This window comes from Notolabrus celidotus, chromosome 1 (assembly GCF_009762535.1).
Source record: "Notolabrus celidotus isolate fNotCel1 chromosome 1, fNotCel1.pri, whole genome shotgun sequence".
Lineage (NCBI taxonomy): Eukaryota > Metazoa > Chordata > Actinopteri > Labriformes > Labridae > Notolabrus > Notolabrus celidotus.
The window spans coordinates 4,510,549-4,529,920 of record NC_048272.1 but is presented as its reverse complement, the minus strand read 5'-3'; the positions used below and the strand labels follow the sequence as shown (position 1 = coordinate 4,529,920).

General features: G+C 39.5%; 1 protein-coding gene and 1 long non-coding RNA gene across 3 annotated transcripts in view; one reads left to right on the top strand and one right to left on the bottom strand.

Annotated features, from left to right (window-relative positions):
- The window catches only part of LOC117814012, a 6,491-nt gene extending 6,042 nt beyond the window's left edge, over positions 1 to 449 (bottom strand). Inside the window, exon 1 of the long non-coding RNA XR_004631502.1 lies at positions 263 to 449. This is a non-coding gene — a long non-coding RNA (uncharacterized LOC117814012). The remainder of the gene's footprint in view (positions 1 to 262) is intronic.
- prkcda (protein kinase C, delta a) lies at positions 39 to 19,372 on the top strand. Of its 2 annotated transcripts, XM_034685108.1 has the most exons (19): positions 358 to 546; positions 1,699 to 1,797; positions 6,513 to 6,642; positions 6,785 to 6,984; positions 7,080 to 7,146; positions 8,355 to 8,511; positions 8,999 to 9,030; positions 9,157 to 9,242; positions 9,817 to 9,946; positions 10,031 to 10,131; positions 11,779 to 11,875; positions 11,980 to 12,110; positions 12,463 to 12,636; positions 12,729 to 12,820; positions 15,148 to 15,210; positions 16,482 to 16,620; positions 16,761 to 16,949; positions 18,090 to 18,218; positions 18,366 to 19,372. In XM_034685108.1, the coding sequence occupies exons 3-19, from the start codon at positions 6,534 to 6,536 to the stop codon at positions 18,522 to 18,524; spliced, it is 2,055 nt and encodes a 684-aa protein (XP_034540999.1). In that variant the 5' UTR covers positions 358 to 546; positions 1,699 to 1,797; positions 6,513 to 6,533; the 3' UTR covers positions 18,525 to 19,372. The 2 variants fall into 2 exon arrangements, with proteins under 2 accessions (XP_034540991.1, XP_034540999.1); XM_034685100.1 differs by lacking the exon at positions 1,699 to 1,797 and having other exon boundaries at positions 39 to 546.

The window sequence follows — 19,372 nt, the reverse complement described above, 5'->3', positions numbered from 1 at the left end:
GCCAAACAAACACAGTAAGCTCAACAAAAAAAAAAAATACCCACATACCAGACTTTACTGTAAACTAGGGCGCACACAGCAGCAATGCAGATACCACATGAAGTTGGTTGGGCTTTTTTTTTTTTTAGCTGAAGATCAACAGGTAAATGAAAAAAACATCTCAGGTTGATGGGAGGGAGGTGGGGTGTGATGGAAAATAAATAACATGAACTAGATGAATTAAACCAACTCATGTGGAAAAAAATGTTTCATAATAACTCACAGTCTGGACCTTTATTGAAACTGGGGCAACTGGGTGCTTCTGCTACCGGGACCTCTCTGCGTGTGTATGTTTGAGTCTGTGAGCGAGAGAGAGAGAGAGATGTGTGAGCGTGAGAGTGTGTGTGTGTGTGTGGCAGGTAAACGTCACTGTTTGCCGAGAAAGCCTCTGTGAGCGCGCGCCACACTTCCTCAATCGACGGAATTACAGAGCGAAGAAAAAAAAGGAGAGGAAGAGAAAAAGCAACTTTCATCGTGTTGCGGTGAAAAAAGAGAGAGCCGAACGAGGTGAGAGCCTTTTTGTATTACTCTCAGCCGAGGAGCTTTTAAAGAATTGATCTTGCTTTAACGTGTTAAGTTTGCAGAAAGTGGAGTAAAGACAATAACTTGTACATTTCATCACCGGTGTAACAAACTGTGGTGTTAACTAGTCAACCGAGACCGCTGCTGCTAACGTTGGTTAGCTGATTCTTAACACCGCGACTGAAGCCGTGCTGTCACTTTATCCACACTTATAACCTTCTCACCGTGTCTTTTAAATATTCACATCCAGATTTAAATCACAAGCCAGAACAACTTCATATCGGAAAGTGTTGCTTTCATTAAATTGTTGTGCAGAATCGTTGCCCTGTATGACTTTTAGTGACGCTACATGCAAGAAAAAGTCACCCTCTCGGTTTGTCAACAGTGCCCAGGTGAGGTGTAACAACTCTGCATACTCACCTACACTGGCCACCTTCAACACCTGTCAGAATCTGTGACCTAAACTCGTAGTTCAACGTGGTAACTTCTAACAGCTACTTAAAGCACAATTAGCTTTAAAAACAGTGGGGAATTCCAGTCCGGTCACAGAATGCGTCGTAACACCGGGTCACAGAATGCGTTGTAACACCGGGGCGGTGAGCTGGAATGTGGCAGGTCTGGACAGCTAAAGCAAGAGGAATGTTATTTTGATATAAAACTACACCTGTGTTTGTTGTCTTGGGGAATCTGGAAGTTAAACTGTTTTCTGTGTCAGACATGTGACATCTGTGTTCAGCTCAAGCTTGCCATTCAACCACATCCTTCTGAGGATGAAGTGTTATGACAGGAAGAGTCAGATATACTGACTCTTCTCTGTAAATGACTGTATGCTGCTCACCACGTTTGCATAGTAAATCACTGTAACATCCGGTCGTGCATTTTGAAACTTTCAGGGAGTAGTATAAATCAGCAAGGCATTTGATCAAGTGTGGGATTTAATATAAGCTCATACCTGTATGTGACTTAGAGGGGCACATGTGAGGACATGCTTCCATGTAACAAAGGCAGATTTTTATTATCATTATGATTATAAAATGTTTTATTATTAGTAGTAGGAGTAGGAGTAGAATTAGTAGTAGTGTTACCTGTATTATTAGTAGAAGCACCTTTTGCTTGTTATAAACACTTACATTTTAGTTCTCACAGACCTGGTGGACCCATATGTTCCTGCTCTGGCACTTCACTCTCAGGGGACTGACCTTTTAAGTGTCCCTACGGTCCGTAAAAAGACTATTGGTGAGCTGGCCTTTTTATTCCATGCACCCACTCTATGGAACAGTCTCCCTGCTTAAATTAGAATATCATGTTCAGTGGATGTATTTCAATCAAAACTGAAGACCCACCTGTTTACTGTTGTTAACGGCTGATGTTTCTTATGGTGTGTTGTGTCTTTGTTTGTTATTTGTTTTTAAGCTCTGTAAAGCCCTTTGATTGAAAGTGCTCTATAAATAAAATTAGTTTGAAGCATAATTACATCTATGCAGCAAAATCATTGTACAAGGTAGAGGTGCCTGCACACCTACAAGGTGCTTCTCTTTTCTGTAATTATTCTCACTTAGCTCATTGTTGCACAATGATATCCTTCCTCCTTTTTTTCTCTCTTTCAACTGTTCTTTCCGAAGACTTTTGTTGTAATGTTCACATATTGTCTTAATCTCCTCAACTAAAGCTTAACGTAGACAAACTTTTAATGTCACCACACATGTACCTACACTGGAGTCAACATGAGCTTTGTAGATGCCTATTTTTAAAGATATGGTCTTTAAATGCACACACATACTGTCTTTTTTGTAAGTTCTCTTGTTTGTTTACATTGCCTCTAGGGCCAGATTCTTGATGTAATCATACAATAGATTTAATTAGGAAAAGTGCTGCTCATGCTAACAGACACACCTTCTTTCTGTCATTAATTTTGGTATTAGGAAGTACACTTCATAAGTATGAAAATTAGGAAGTGCAGTGGAAGTTTGAAAGATACCGTGGCATAAACAAGGGCATAACTACTGAATTTAACAGATGGTACAAATCGAAACTGTACATGTACAGTTTGCAAGGTAATCAATCTCTGACGCCCTAAATCACTCAGTGTGCTTGTTATTGATCTCCAAAAAACCCTGACATAACAGCTCGCAGCAGCAGCAGTTCAAGAACGAGTGAACAGGGCCGTTCATCACCCTCCACTATTAGTGAACACTTCTCTTTCTGCTCTGTGTTTTTCTCTGTCTTATTTTTCTGGTCTCAGAGTGGGCGGTTATGGGTTTAGGATTGCAAATACCAGCAAGGACTACTGCGGTGCACTGCATGCTTGTATTTGGATTAGTGACATGTTGAGGCTTGCTCTGCCTTTGTAGCACAGGCAAACACCCCCACTGCTGCAGCTGTAAACTACATATTCAGAAAAACAGTGTGACAGGGAAGCAAAGAAGTGGCAGAGGCACTTATGATGCCAGCGCATGAAACAAAGCAGTTGCGCTTTTACATATAGGGTTATGGAACTAACAGAAGAGGTATGCAAGACAGCATTAGTGAAACTAAATTGTCTACTCACCGTATAAGATAGATTTGCATCAACTTTTGAAGTGTCAGAGGAAACCAGACGTGCGTAGACTGTTACAACACCAGCTATGGATCAATCTGTTGCACATGTAAGCTAATGCAAAACCGTGCGTGAAGCAGCTTGAGCCAAGCATGCAGGGTGGTATTGATCCCTCACCAATATGTCACCACGAGCCTGTATTTCCCTGCTAATGCACAAGAGATGCAACTGGTTTTGATGATGTTTTATTTTATTTATTGTATTTTTTTCCTTCAGCTATTTAATTTTTAGGTGTTAACCACCATACAAGCCCACATTATGCTTCCAACGCTTGTTTAACTTACTAGTAATAAAAAAATATGAAAGTATTAATTTTGCCACCACAACCTTTTTCCACTGGAGAGAATAAATACTGTTGCACTAAAAGGTATTAAATGCAGAAGATAGAGACCACACCAAAGGGAGGAAAATCTACAACATGCAGTATCATAGCAGTGTTCAATACTACGCTTGGTTCCAAATAACTCCAACATGCAGAAGAGATTCTTTCTTTCTAGGAGTGTAACAATTCTTTTTAACAACGATTCGATTCGTATCATGATTCGTGCTTGCTGATACGATTAAAGGACGATATTGGTTCATTTAGAACGATACGATACGAAAAGATTCAGTGACTTGAAATCGATTCTGTAACTTTTTAGCCAAAAATTCAACCAGTGTGACTGTGAAATAAATACCTTGACACTGGACAGTCCTAGATTCCTGTTGTTTCTTGTAAGGGAATCAGGTATATATTATAAATGTTAAGTGAAATCCCATGGCGCCTTAGTAGGTGGTTGGATAGATTTTTCGTGTTGCCGTGGTACTCTACTTGACCTTTACATATCCTACAAACAGCGAGCGACTTATTTAGAACATCTCCATCTTTGCAAAAGCCAAAGTGTTTCCACACACTGGACCGCAATGGTGGCTTGATCATTTCTCGCTCGCCGGCTTCTCCTCTGCCATCCGCCATCATAGACTGTATAAAATATGGACGTAGTATCCGTGACGTCACCCATCTGTTTCTGAAGAGCTGTTTTGAGACCAATCGGCGGCTGCAGCCATATTGCTTCTGTCGAGCCAGTGTGACGTAAAGAGGCAGAGTTTGAGCCTCCTAGCCAACAGCTGTAGTGTTCCCACCAAGCGGCAACCTCCGGTCTCAAAATATGAAGCCCATGCGGAAGTGTTATTAACTGCAATACATCGAACATCTGCTTGAGGCTGGCTGCAGAAACACCGGAAACCACATAGATATGAATGGGAAAAAGACGATCTTTGCAGCATTAATAAACATGTTTACAGCCTGGTTCAAAAAACGGCTTGTTCCTACGAAGCTAATCTCTCTATCGGCACACACTGTACGGGGGGTGAATTTTTTTCTAACGTGACGGTTCAGAAGATATTAAGATTACGAGTTTTGCCCAAATAAGGACATGACTGACTTGACTCCCGGTCAGGAACACAGCTGTTGGCTAGGAGGCTCACACTACGTCACACTCTGCCTGGTTGAGTTCCGCATTTCCAATATGGCTGCTGCCGTCGATTTGCTTCAAAACAGCGCTCAGGAACAGATGGGTGACGTCATGGATACTACGTCCATATTTTACACAGTCTATGGTTCCCACAGTCAGCTGTGCCTCTCATTGGAAGACTTGTAATCTCAATATCTTCGAAATTGCCGCGTTAGAAAAAAATTCACCCCCTGCACAGTGAGAGCTGATTGAGAAATGAGCTATTCAGACTACACTCATCTTTTGTACCAGGCTGTAAACATGTTTATTTCTGCTGTAAAGAGCTTTTTCCCATTCATGTGTATGTGACTTCCGGTACTTCCGGAGCCAGCCTCAAGCGGATCCTCGATGAACTGCAGCTTTTAACACTTTCCCATTGGACACATATTTTTTAGACCGGAGGTTGCTGCTTGTCCGCCATGCTATGTTACGTTGTCTGCTGGCGCGTGGGGATGATGTTACAGACAGACAGGCGGGTTGAATTGAGTAATGTTTAATGTCTTTATCATTAAAAGTGCAAAAAAAACACATCCATATAAAGTCTGCCGTGCTTAAATCCAATGCGTTATTTCCTAGTATCGATCATAGACTGTATAAATAATGGACGTAGTATCCGTGGCGTCACCCATCTGTTCCTGAGAGCTGTTTTGAAGCCAATCGACGGCGGCAGCCATATTGGAAATGCGGAACTCAACCAGGCATCGTGTAGTGTAAAGAGGCAGAGTTTGAGCTCTAAGCCAACAGTTGTGTGTTCCCGTCTGGGGGTCAAGTCAGTCATGTCCTTATTTGGGCAAAAACTCATAATCTTAATATCTTCTGAACCGTCACGTTAGAAAAAGATTCACCCCCCGTACAGTGTGTGCCGATAGAGAGATTATCTATGTAGGGCCAAGCTGTTTTTTGAACCAGGCTGTAAACATGTTTATTAATGCTGCAAAGATCGTCTTTTTTGAATTGGTGTCTATGTGGTTTCCGGTGTTTCTGCAGCCAGCCTCAAGCGGATTCTCGATGAACTGCCAGAGGTTGCCGCTTGGTATCAATACAATCAATTTATTACCTTTTAAAACAGTGTAAGATCGATATATGTCGTCCGGAAGGCCAACTTGCCGAGCACAGATCGATGTAGCTGGATCATAGGAATATAAATGGATACATCAATGTAGTAGATGAATCGTTACAAACCTATTTCTTTCCCAACAATGATTTAGTAAACTGTGTATTCTTCTCTGTTCTGTCTCTGTTCCCCATCATGCCAACTTATGTCGCTGCAGAAATTCAATTTTCGTCACATAATCTGAGTAGTTGATTGATAACTGCAAATGTTCAAAATGCCTTAGTGATGAAAATGTGATTAATTTGTCAAAAAAAAATAACACAAGATGGTCAATACATTTCATTTAAGCATTTTCTGTCATTTACCTCCAACAACAAACTGCAACAGCTTGTACTTTACACAATGTGTTTTATTGACAGCCTTAAAGATGTTAAATTAGCCTCAGTCTCAAAGTGAAAAGCAGTAAAGGGGTGATGCAAAAGCATGGTGCAACCGGGGTCAGCTCATTTCCTGTTTCTGTAAAAACTAACAGTTTGATAAAAGTCTTTAAGTCCTTGCTTTATTTTCATTCACTCATTCTATGTCAATCAAAGGGCCTTACCTTATCCTCCCTTTTGGATGATTTTTTGGGTCTGTACATTTAGATTTTACAGTTGAAGACAAGAACCTGTAGAACCCATCTTAATGCTTTCATGCTGCAAGTATATGCCTCTTTGTATATATGTATATGTGTTGACGTGGTTTCAGACGGTAGCTGTGTGTCATAGATAAATGTCAACAGGTTAACACTGTCTATCTCTGTGAGCAGGTGACCTGGGCACTCGTCAACATGGCGCCTTTTTTGAGGATTGCCTTCAACTCATACGACTTGGGGGTCCTGCCTCCTCTGGTTGACCAGCCCTTCTGTGCAATCAAGATGAAGGAGGCTTTGACAACTGGTGAGGAACTCTTCTGCACGACTCTGTCATTTACAGGACTTGTCACCTCTGTTAGAGAGCTGTAAGACCTCACAACCTGTGCTAAAAAAAAAAAAAAAGATTTTTTTTCTTCATTTTGCTCTGTCCGTTTTGACTTTCCTAGAACGAGGTAAGACCCTGGTTCAGAGGAAACCCACAATGTACCCAGCATGGAAGGCCTGTTTCGATGCACACATCTATGAGGGTCGTGTGCTAGAGGTACTGCTGATGAAGACAGCAGAGGAGCCGCTGGCTGAGGTCACTGTTGGAGTGTCTGTCCTTGCTGAGCGCTGCAAGAAAGCAAACGGGCGCGCAGAGTTCTGGGTAGGACTTAACAGACTGTCTTCTGTTCCCTGTAGAGAAACAATCTGGACTGTCTGTGTGTAACTCTCTATATCTGTCTGTGTTTGTGTGTTCAGGTGGATCTCCATCCCTCTGGGAAAGTGATGATGGCAGTGCAGTATTTTCTGGAGGGCGGGGATACAGGTGAAGGAAAATAAAATTTAAACATTTGGAGTTTTTCTGTTACAGACCTTTTTCTGTTACACTTGTAATTTTCTGAATATATCAGGGGCATGGGTTTCTTTGGTTTTAGATTTTGCATGTAGCCACTAAAGCCTGTGTAAATTTCTCTTTAACAATAAATATTTGTGATTAAAGTCTCAGAACTTAAAAATAACAATAGCTTAAAAACGTTTGATCTCATCAGCACTACTTGAGACCTGATTGATTTAGATCTGGCAACATTACCACGCAGTCGTTGACTGTCATCCAAATTTGATTCGAGTAGATCAAGTAAAAGCTTTAGTTTCGTTGGATACTGCAGTTGGTATTTGATATTCTCTGGCAATCATCAGGCAATTATCAGGCAATCATCAGGCAATTATCAGGCAATGCATCTTCAAGGAAACAATAGCAAAGATTCACTGTGTTGACACAAATTTAGAGGTCTTAATGATCCTAACAAAGAGAGAAGAAGCCACACATTCATTTCATCCAGCAACATTTCTTCTGCACTGTATGTGTTTTTACTTTATTGAACATGAATTTCTTAATTTGTGATGTAAAATATTAGCTTTTTCTTTGGGAAGAGAATACACTAACAAACCTTTTACTGATACTCAGTAGCACCTTATGGGTGTAACTAGCTCAAGCACAAAAAGGGCCGGATCTAAAGGCTAATTCTGGTCTATGCACAGACATATGTGACTTAACTTTTTTCTAACTCACCAACTCCAAAATATTGTAGAAAAACAAACAAACCAGAAATCCTGCCTTGGCTACGATTCAATATTCATGTAGAATCAATCAATCACATTAGGAACAGATGTGGAGAGTTACCAGGAGTAAGGCTTTGTAGTATGAAATACGGAAAATAATCTCTTACATCAGACTTTTATGAGCTACCATTCATCTGATACTCAAACACTACGCTGATTAAACTGTCCCTCCCCAGGCAGCTTGTATGATTTCCAGTAACCATTCCTGTCCTTTGGAACACACCCTTTTTTAACACACTGACAGTCCAGCCACATGTCAATATCTGTCAGCGCTTTTTTTAGTCTACTTTAATCATTCATAGACATTCAGGAGAAATTCCTTTGGGTCCCTAGAGATTATCACTAAGGTTTTCAATTGGTGACCAATACACAATAACCTTTGGCTGACTGTGTGTTTCTCTTTCCTTCTGTTAGAGAGTAAACTGGCTGCAAAGGAGGAAGAGGCTCCAACCCTGAACCGTAGACGAGGGGCAATCAAGCAGGCCAAGATCCACTTCATAAAGAACCATGAGTTCATTGCCACGTTTTTCAGACAGCCCACTTTCTGCTCGGTTTGCAGAGAATTCGTCTGGTCAGTTTGTCCTACACTTTAGCCCAATTGAAGAACCTTAAAGGCAGCTCAAAGGGAACTCTTAAACCACTGATCAGATCATATAAAACACCAAACAGGAAGACTAAAAACATGATGCAATGGACTTCCTGATTTTTGGGTGCCTTTAATGTTGCCTGAACTTATGGGTTTCTGTCAAAACCCCATACATTTTTTTTTACTTAAGACGTTATTAATAAAGTTTGTGTGATATTCTCTTTAGATTGTAACATCTGTTTGTGACAGTAATAATATATGCTCTTAAAGCCACATATCACCACAGATCTCTTTTAAAGCTCATTTTGAAGCTTGTAAAAATAAAGAAAACAGGAACAAATAACACAAATTAGCAAGGGTGTACCCAAGCTGTTGATTGTGACTACCAAGTGATCTATCAGCAAACAATTTACATTCCCATGATCAACAAATTGTTAAAACTGACTTGTTGATGTCACCTTTTCTCCTATAGGGGACTCAACAAGCAAGGCTATAAATGCAGACGTAAGTGTACAGTTATTATCTGATCTGGTTTGAGAATTCTTTGAAATAGCAGGCGAGTAAAGGAATGTACCTAGAGTACATCAAAGCACTGTTGACTTATGTTTTTTGATTTTTTTCTTCTATCAGAATGTAATGCAGCCATCCATAAGAAATGTAAAGAAAAAATCATCGGCAGATGTACTGGTACTGCTGCCAACAGTCGGGATACTGTGGTAGGTATCACATATTTCTTCAGTACACAGTGTACTGTGAGCGTTCTCCATATGCCCCAACATGTCAGTGTGGTGTGGGCTGTTTTTTTTTCTATACTAGAAATCTCTCGCTCCTTACAGCACAAATAACAATGCTTTATCATTGAACTTGCATGTGTTGTCAGGTCAGACTTTAAAGCAAAAGCAAATATCAGTCAGGGTCCATGTCCAGAAACAGGCTCTTTTCAGTGATCATCAATATTGGTGGATAAAGCCTGTCAGAGACCAATTGACTTAAATAATGGTATCATGGTGATGATCAAACACACCCAACCACCCACCTATGGGGTCAATGGGGGGCAGTCTCAGTGGGTCATTTTAAATCACTGTAGAGGCAGATGTAGGAAGACACAAGAAGCTCCATCCATCAGTGTGGACACTCCTGACAGTACAGGCTCAGAAAGAGAAGCAGAGCGAAAGGAAAAAAATAAAGATGAGGCAGGTGCACAGGCTTCTGAGGAATCACAGGCCACCTATAAGGATTCGCTCACCACCCGTCTTTCATGGAAATACTGAATCCTGTTTGTCCTCACAGTTCCAGAAGGAGCGCTTCAAAATTGACATGCCACATCGTTTCAAGACCCATAACTACATGAGTCCAACCTTCTGTGACCACTGTGGAAGTCTGCTGTGGGGTCTAGTCAAACAAGGACTTAAATGTGAAGGTACGGTGCAGACATGATTGAGAAATCTTTGGAGTGTAACTGAACTTTTCTCATGGTCTGGTTTTTCTAATGTTCTTTGTGCAGATTGTGCCATGAATGTCCATCACAAGTGTCAAGATAAAGTAGCCAACCTTTGTGGTATCAACCAGAAACTACTGGCCGAGGCGCTGACACAAGTCAGCCAGGTGAGTTCATGGAGACAGACATCCGGTCTATGGTTTAATCAGATGTCTTTAAGTTAGTCAGCTGAAGTCAAAGTCTAAAGAATTTGAAAGATAAGTCTGACTCAAGTTCCATGACACATAATTAAATCATCACATTGCTACAGGCTACAGATATCTGATAACATTATCTCTTACTTTCCTATTATAAAGCTCAAATGAATCTATAAAGTATAAAAATATTTATTCACTTCTGATGAGATGAATTTTATAATTGAAGACAAGAACTTGATCCATTTTTATGCTTTGCCTCTTGAAATAAGAGCTTCACTCTCAGGAGTTGTTAAGCTGGAGGCAAGACTGAAGTGAGCATTGTAAAACTACATTTGGCTGTTCAAGCATAAAAATATAATAAAGATATAACAATATATAGAAATTCACAATATATGACGCATATGTGACGTTAGTAGAAACCTTGTGAAAAATGAGCTGAACTATTATAATAAAATCTTGTGAGCCAGATTTCTGCATTTCCTGTTGTGCTTAAAGACGATCTGAAAGAACACACTGATTAGAAAAATTAACACTGTGGCTTCTGAGTCCTGGGCTGCTTTGTTTGTTGAACAAATGTGTGGAGAGGCAGAGGCGTGATGTGACATGTAGTGTGATAGGCCACACAGACACTTCTAGAAAGCTGTCACAAAACACAGAAATAGCATCGTGTTGATTGAAGTATTATTATGACCTACTTTAGTCTCCAACAAAGGGTCACTTTTTAACCTAACCATGAACTGCTGTGACCTTGACCCATTTTAGTCCTGAATCATGTCCTTATATAGAAGTCAACCCAAACATGAAACCAGTCTTAGACACATTGGAGTCTCACTTTACATTTCTGTCCTTTACACATCTGAAACACTTAAAATTAAGTATATATTAGCTTTTAAAATTACCCTTTAACCTCAGTGTCACTTAAAGCTGCTGTGAGGAACTTTTGTTTTGTATCGATTCTGGCGCCCCCTTGTGGACAAAGTGATGCCTCTTATCTCTTGTCCTATACATGCAAAAGTAGTGTTTTCAACAAAAAACCTCATCCTGTTGTCTTTTAACAGTCAACTTTATCAGGCAATGTGATTATTTTCCATGAAAACAGTCAGATAAAGGCTGTTTCTGAAGCAAGATGTCCATCATCTGGTCTGACACCTACCCCCTCAGGGCAGTTTCAGGCATTAAAAATAACAACAGAGAAGGTGCCAGTGTTGCTGCTGATGGTCTTGTTTGCTATTGAAGGTCATAAAGAGGCATCAGTATCATTTTCAGTCTGTTTCTCAGCCAGTTCAAAACTCCTCACAGGGCCTTTAAATGTGAAGCGCAAAATCCGCTGTGTATTGACCAATTGTTGAGTGAGACATCTGACCCCATTGGGAACCTAGGCTTCAGTTCCTGATGTGTTTAAGAACTGGCCCATTTTGAATCCCTCAGTTAAACCTTTCTCTCTCACAGGCCTTGAGATGAATGTTGTTTTTGGCAGTGTTAGAAGACAGGACTGTTATTTCAAAGAGGAATCAGATAAAATGTTTTCACATTGAAAGTGTCCCAGCTCAATGAGCAATGACTGCTGGAAAACATTTTTCCTGACTGTTTTTGATGTTTCATTTGCTATTTCCCCAGAAATCGTCCACCCGCCGCTCAGATCCAAACTTGCCTGATGTGTCTGATATTGGAATATATGATGAGGTTAACAAACTTGCTGGACTGGAGATCACTGGTAAGTGAGTGTGTCTGTTTTGCATCTGTAAAAGCAGTATAGGCAAGATAAGACGTACTTGCAGGAAGAAATGCAAATGTAAATCCTTTGTGTCTGTCCGTTAGATGGGCCTACGTATGGCAGACTGTGGGAGGGGTCCAGCCCGCGGCCTCAGTCTCGTCTGACTCATCTGACCCGCATCAACGTAGATAACTTTGTCTTCCACAAGGTCTTGGGAAAAGGCAGCTTTGGAAAGGTACAAATTAACCATGTTGGTGTAAATTAAACTGAGACTTTAAAAACCATGACCCAAGAGAAAGAAAGCCAATGATTGGATAGAAATGTAAACTGTCTTAAGGTTACTGTCATCTTTAGGCCTCATAAGAAATACTCAGATACATGTTAAGTGTTTGGTTGAAGTTCAGTATGATGTTTGAACAAGGTATTTGAATTAGTCAACACTGGAAATTGATAGCTTTTATTTGAATGCTTTCAAGCTTAACATGACAGAAAATGCAAAAGTGGCAATATGAGCATCCTCTTCTCTTCTGTTCTCTTCTATTCTCTTCTCCTGTGTTCTCTTCTATTCTCTTCTGTTCTCTTCACAGGTTCTCCTGGCAGAGCTGAAGGGTCAAGGAGAGTATTTTGCAGTGAAGGCTTTGAAGAAAGATGTAGTGCTGATGGATGACGATGTGGAGTGCACCATGATAGAAAAGAGAGTCTTGGCTTTGGCCTGGGACAACCCCTTCCTCACACACCTTTACTCCACCTTCCAGACCAAGGTAGACCCCCCCCCCCCCTCTCCAGCTTTAATTGTGTCTATAATTAGTCTATCATATGTGTGTTAAATACTTAAAGTTACCTTTGCCGACAGGAGCATCTATTCTTTGTGATGGAGTATCTGAACGGGGGAGACTTGATGTTTCATATCCAGGAGAAAGGGCGCTTTGAACTCCACAGAACCACGTGAGTGTCAACCTGTCACACTGACATAACACATAGACTAAAATGTAGAAATAAACACACACACTCTAAAGGTACTTGTGCTCTTGGAGCTGGTCAGAGTGACACATTTTGTATCAATGAACTGGTGGGGAGCAGGTCCTCATAAAGAAGAGTCTATATTTACTCTACCCATGCTGCTTTTATTGTCCTCTCCCATTATGTGTTTTTCTTTCACATGATGTACTGAACCTTGATGGGCTGGTGCTGCTCTGTTGTCCATCAGCTGCTACTCATCAGCAGGCTAGCCTTGTAAGGAGCAAGCAGCTCTTTGTCTTTATATGACTGTATGGGAGGGTATCAGTTACTCCCACTCAGCTCTGTACTCATCACTCTGTGGGAACCCTTCCAGAAAACAACAAAAGCACACTGGTAGAAGAAACAAACGTGTTATTGATTCTAAAGCTTTGAAGCACATGCACCACCGCCAACTAAAGTTTTCAAAAGACTCTCAATGCCAAATAATATTTATAAGTGAAACATTTCTTTGAGATTTCTATTAGTCACAAAATCAAGCTTCAAGGCGATAATTAAGAGATTATTTATATGTTGCAAACACAGGTTGTGCTTTGAAAATCTAGCTTTCATAGGAGAACAAACTATGAATTGATACAGTTAGAAGTGTGTTTTATTTTGTTTCTTATACACTAATATTTCTAAACATACTAGTGTATGTTTAAAACAGGTTTACTGAGGGCTCAGATTCTCCTGTGTTTCATGTAGTTAAACTGTAGCCGTGTCCTGGACCCATGAGATGACAGGAGTAATCCTCTTCTTCACAAGCACAGACACATGATCTTGTGTTGGCATTCACTGAAATCCTCCTCACTCAGTGGCTGTATTCAGTCTGGATGGATAATGTGTCCTCAGTGACTGAGGGAAAGAGAGTGTGCTGTTTCATGATCTTACATTAACTCCTAACAGTGCAAGCATTTAATTCCATATTTGTTTAAACAAAAGAAAAATCTACTGTACTGCTGTACAAGTTATTGCAGTGGAATGGAAACTATCTTTTGTATTTGGTTATGCAAGATTTATCCTCAGGCAGCAAATAAACTGCAGAGTTTCCAGTGACCTCTTTATCAGCACCAAGGTCCTCTTTTTCCCAGTGGCTACTGCTAACTTGCTGACTGGCTGCTGTAGAAAGTCTAGTGCAATGTCTGAATGTTCCTTACAGAGCAGAACCCAACTATTTGTCCCAGACCAGACCTTAAATTCTCTTTTGTGTCCGCAGAGCAGTCTTCTATTTGCATGCACATATCTTCAATTTAAACATATTAGAAGGGCTGTATTTTTAAGTGTTTCTAGTGATACATGATCAATACATAACAGCCTATTCAGTCCTTGTTAGATGGTCATTTACAGTGAATTTTGATGAATGTTGAATTATTGGGTTTAGAGCCAAGGCTACTCCATCTCTTCTCAAAACACAGTTGTTTTAGTAGACACAGATGAAAAGAGAAGCAGGTTAGCGGCAGGGGCGATTCTAGGATCCGATGTTTAGGGGTGCTGAGCGGGGCAAGATAAATTTCACTGTTTTGTACATTTTAATGCAATTTCATTCCCATATTTGTGAAAGAAAAGTATAACACTTCTTGGGAAAGTCTGTGACTTAACCATCAAATCTGATAAAGGTTATTTAAATGCTGAGCCACAGCAAAGATAAATGGATTGGAATCATAAAAGAAACATATGGTAGCCCTCATTTCTGGGGAAAGACAACTCAGTTTGATCCAGCAGCTCCTCAGCATATGCATAAACAGTATGTATGTTTCTGGAGTAAACCAGCCCCCTATAGTGAGGACCAAAAATACCAAAAACTGATATTGGAGTTATTTTTTGGACTTTCATTTGAAATGCAATTCACAACATGTAGAACGCGATGGAGCTGCTGTATTTTTGTTTTTAAAATATTACGTTTCAACCAAGTACTGAATGGTTGAAACTTTTCTAGCTTGTTAAAAAGGACATACAGTAAAACAAAAAAAATCTCTCAAATTTTAGGGGTGCTGGGATTCAATTTAGAGGTGCTTCAGCAACCCCAAAAAAGGGCTAGAAACGCCTATGGTTAGCGGTAGTCTAATCTTTCTGCCCACAGCAGAGTTCAGGTTTCTCATTATGAGAGCATTATTCACATGTCTACTACTCCATACAAATGTCCTCTTCAATAATTCAGCTCAACACTGAAATGAGTCTGCTGTGACACTGGTGTGAAGCTCAGCAGTGAGACAGCTACAGCCTGACCTGTAGCTTCTCCACAGAGATGAGTAATTGATATGTCTGTCTTTCAGGTTCTACTCTGCTGAGATCATTTTAGGTCTTCAGTTCTTACATTCCAAAGGGATCATCTACAGGTGAGAGAAAAAATGTCCACATCACACTGTGACGAATAATATATTCAATTTAAAAAATCTTCATCATTCATTTTTCTCATACATGTAAAATGCTACTTTTGAAACTAGGGTTGCAAAGGGGTTGAAATTTTCCGGGAAATTTCTGGGAAGTTAAGCTGGGGAATCTTGGAAATATTTCAAATTGGAAATTCTGGGAATTTCTGGGAATTAACTGGGAATCGAGGGTAATTTAATGGAAAGGTATCATATCAAAGCATACATATTTGTTGTTATAAGCAGACACCCATCCAAAATAATGCAATTAAAACAGATTTATTTGTAAGTAGAACTTTATCAAGTATTAAATATTTTATTGAACAATCAATTATTTCAAAAATATGAATGTTGAGTTAAATATTACTCATTCCCCCGACCCAACCCATTCAAAAGTTAACAAAAATGCAATCTCAACAAAGTTCCATTCAAAATGTTAAATGAAAAGAGCCCCTCTCCCTCCAAAAAAGTCCCATTCAACATGCAAATAAAAAGTGCATGTAAGGGGCGTGGTCTCAATAGCCCTGCAGTAAGCAGTGTGCTATGTGCATGTGAGTGAGGAATAGCATAGACTTTCAACTGTACTTGCATGAAATCTGGTTGTTTTAGTCAGGATTATGCTAAAATATATTTTACCCAACTATATTTAAGTTCCCTATTAAGACCCAACCTTCAATTTAGTAAATTCCTGGTTTATTCTCATTTATTCCCATAGAAAATGTCCAACTTTGATAATTCCAGGAATTTTGCAACCCTATTTGAAACACATTTTAAGCAGATTGTTTTGGATTATCTCCCAACCTTACACAAGATTGTTGATTTCAATTCATCTGCGTCAAAAAACTTGCTTCGGTAATCCCAGGCATCTTCACAATATTATTTATGTAGGAGTTAAAATATTATAAGTACTTATTAAATGACGATTACGTTTTTCAAAAAAACAGTGTCAGACAAGTTTAAGACCCCTACAGGATTATTATTGTCAAGTTATGATGAAATGAACTGGTAATAAAATTTAACTGAAGCTCTAAAGTATGTGTTGTAAAATGGGCTGATTGAAGTACATGCAACTGAAAAAAAACCTAAAACCCCGGGTAAGATTCTTAAAATCGTTTTTACGTAGGGACACCTTTGAGGCAAAAGCAAATTTTCTGCAACAGTGAGCATTCAAGATTTGGAATATCATCTTCAGTATAACTCTTTAATTTCCCATTCCCCTGTTATTCTTTTCTTTGCAGAGATCTGAAGTTAGACAATGTGATGCTGGATCACGAGGGGCACATAAAGATCGCTGACTTCGGCATGTGCAAGGAAAACGTGTTTGGAGAGAATCGTGCCACAACTTTCTGCGGTACTCCTGACTATATCGCTCCAGAGGTATGGCGTTATAAACTTCCTGATGCTCCTTTGTTTTGAAATGTTAATTTCAAAAATAGATATTTTCATGACTTGAAACAGACAACCAGTGTTTGTCTGTTTGGAGTAATATCTAACTATCATTTTCTGTTTTAACCCAGATCCTGCTGGGACAGAAATACTCCTTCTCTGTTGACTGGTGGTCATTTGGGGTGTTGGTGTATGAAATGCTGGTTGGTCAGTCGCCTTTCCATGGAGACGATGAGGATGAGTTGTTTGAGTCCATTCGCATGGATACCCCTCACTATCCTCGCTGGATCAACAAAGAGGCCAAGGACCTTCTTGAACGGGTTTGTAACATGTTTTATGGAAAACACTTCTGTGATGGGACACCATTTCTTTTCTGGATGTCCCGCCCTGAAGAGAAGTCTCGTGGGAAACATGTGACCTGTAAGAAGAGCATTTTTAAAAAGAGGGGTAACAAGCATTTTAGTGTAAAGTGGAGAGTCTCAGAACATACAGGCATACTTCTCATTTAAAATCTATGCGATGATACTTGTGATGAATACAAACTGTTTTGTTTTTTGATTAACAGCTGTGAGGTGTGTTTGCTGTTTGTGTATATTTGTGGAACTGAGCAATGATCATAGTATGTTGAGATTACAGCAATTGGCATGGTAAATCATGTTGTGCTAATTGAGTATGATCTGGTTTTGGTGAGCACTTTATTTCCATGTGTTTTCGTACCAAAAGCTGTAACCAGCTTTGATGCCATTGAGGTCCAAATTTGGAAAATTGTCGCTAATAAACTGCAAAATAAGAACTTAGTCACTGTTTCCATACATGCTACTCGGAGTGGTCAGCTGAAGTATAGTCTCTCTCTGTCTCTCTCCTCTCTTTCTTTCATTCTCTCTCTTTCTCTCTATCAATCATCTCTCTCCTCTCTTTCTTTCTTTTTCTTTCTGTTTCTCCTCTCTCTCACTTCCAGGTGATACAAATCTAGATTACGTTTAAATAACAAAGGATCATTTCTTAATTGCATAGACTGCTGTTTGGAGGTGTGCCCATCAGAATTGAATCACATACTCAGTTATATTTAACTTTAAAATGTTATTGTACTCCAAATTTACTAATCAAGTTCACATCACAAAATGAAACAACAGTCACGTTATACAGTATCTGTTTTGTGTGCTGCCTACAGCTATGGAAAGAGTGTTAAAATGTGAAATGTTGCAACAACAGAAGTTAGTAAATGTGTTGAAATTAGGTGAACTAGAGATCATGTCATATTACCTTAATTTATGGGCTAAATGTCATTAAAAGAGTGGTCATATATTCCTGGCCAAGATGATAGAATTATACAGCTGTTTGGTTGAAAAATTATTCAAATCTGATGAAATCAAGTCAATTTATGTCGTTGAAAAAAAGGCCAGTTACAAGCTATACAGATGTAATTCTTACTTTCACTCCCTGACTTTGTTTCCCTGCAGTTGTTCGAGAGGGACCCTACTCGCAGGCTTGGAGTTGTGGGTTATGTCACTTCACATCCCTTCTTCAAGAGCATCAACTGGCAGGCCTTGGAGAAGAGAGAGGTAGAACCCCCCTTCAAACCCAAAGTGGTAAGGCCTGTTCAAAATCTACTAAAGATTACATTATGAGGACAGATTAATCATGTGCTGTAATTCTATATGAGGAATAATTTGTATTGATCACCTCTGCTTTGCTGCTATATTTTTTTGCTGAGTTATTTTTGTTCTCCTTTACAGAAAGCACCGAACGATTGCAGCAACTTTGACCGCGAGTTCCTCAGTGAGAAGCCTCGTCTGTCCTACAGCGAAAAGAACTTCATAGACTCCATGGATCAGTCAGCGTTCTCTGGCTTTTCATTCATCAATCCTAAGATGGAGCACCTTTTAGAAAAGTGATTGCATTAATTGTAGTCATGTGGGGTTACATCCCTACTGCTCATAGATACTTCCCTTATTCTGTCACCTTATTAACTTGCAAATGAGTGAGCTGTTCCATTATCAGTATTTGTGTGACCTACTCTTATGCACAAACTCTTGCCTGGGGTACGTGTACAAAGTATAATAGAAACAGGCCCTTTTATTGTATATATTGCTGTTATTGTGTTTGTGTGAATGCTTATTATTTGTCTAGGCCTGTATTAGTAATAATGTTAGGATGGGAGGTTGAAACTAGTTTCATTCCACTTTATGTCACTGCTTCCATCCGCAGTATTTTTGTGTCTTGTTTTGGTAAAAAAATCAAGTCAAGTTTTATGTGTGTAAAAACTCTGAAAGGAAACCCAATGAAAATACACTGTAATTATAATTCAAATGTAAATTGTTTGTGAGAATGAAGAGACTGCATGTAGAGAGGTCTCAAACTAACACCTATCATGTTTGAATTTAGATTTATCAGTGTCAACTGTTTCTGAAACAGAATTTTTGCCTTTGACTGGATACATTATGTCTGACAAAGTGAAACTTGTGATTGTGTAACTGACTTAAAAGTGCCATGTAAAGAACAAAAGTTAACAGATCAACAGCTGGTCTCTGCTGGATTTTAAGGTTTGTCAGAATGCAGTCAGGTGTACAAAAAGTTTAGTACCAGTGACTTTAAACAATGAGTAGGAAGTCACTGAACTGCTGTATATAGACAATGTGTGTGTATATTGTTGTAACCTGTATAATTGATCGCTGAGGGTGTATTTTTTTTTTTACTATCTCCATCTTTTACATCCAATTAAAAAAAATCATCTACTCCCAAA

Coding starts and splice junctions, on each gene's coding strand:
- prkcda (XM_034685100.1), top strand. CDS start 6,534: ATGGCGCCTTTTTTGAGGATTGCCTTCAACTCATACGACTTGGGGGTC. Junction 7,147..8,354: donor TCTGGAGGGCGGGGATACAG/GTGAAGGAAAAT, acceptor TCCTTCTGTTAG/AGAGTAAACTGGCTGCAAAG. Junction 18,219..18,365: donor CCCCCTTCAAACCCAAAGTG/GTAAGGCCTGTT, acceptor TCTCCTTTACAG/AAAGCACCGAACGATTGCAG.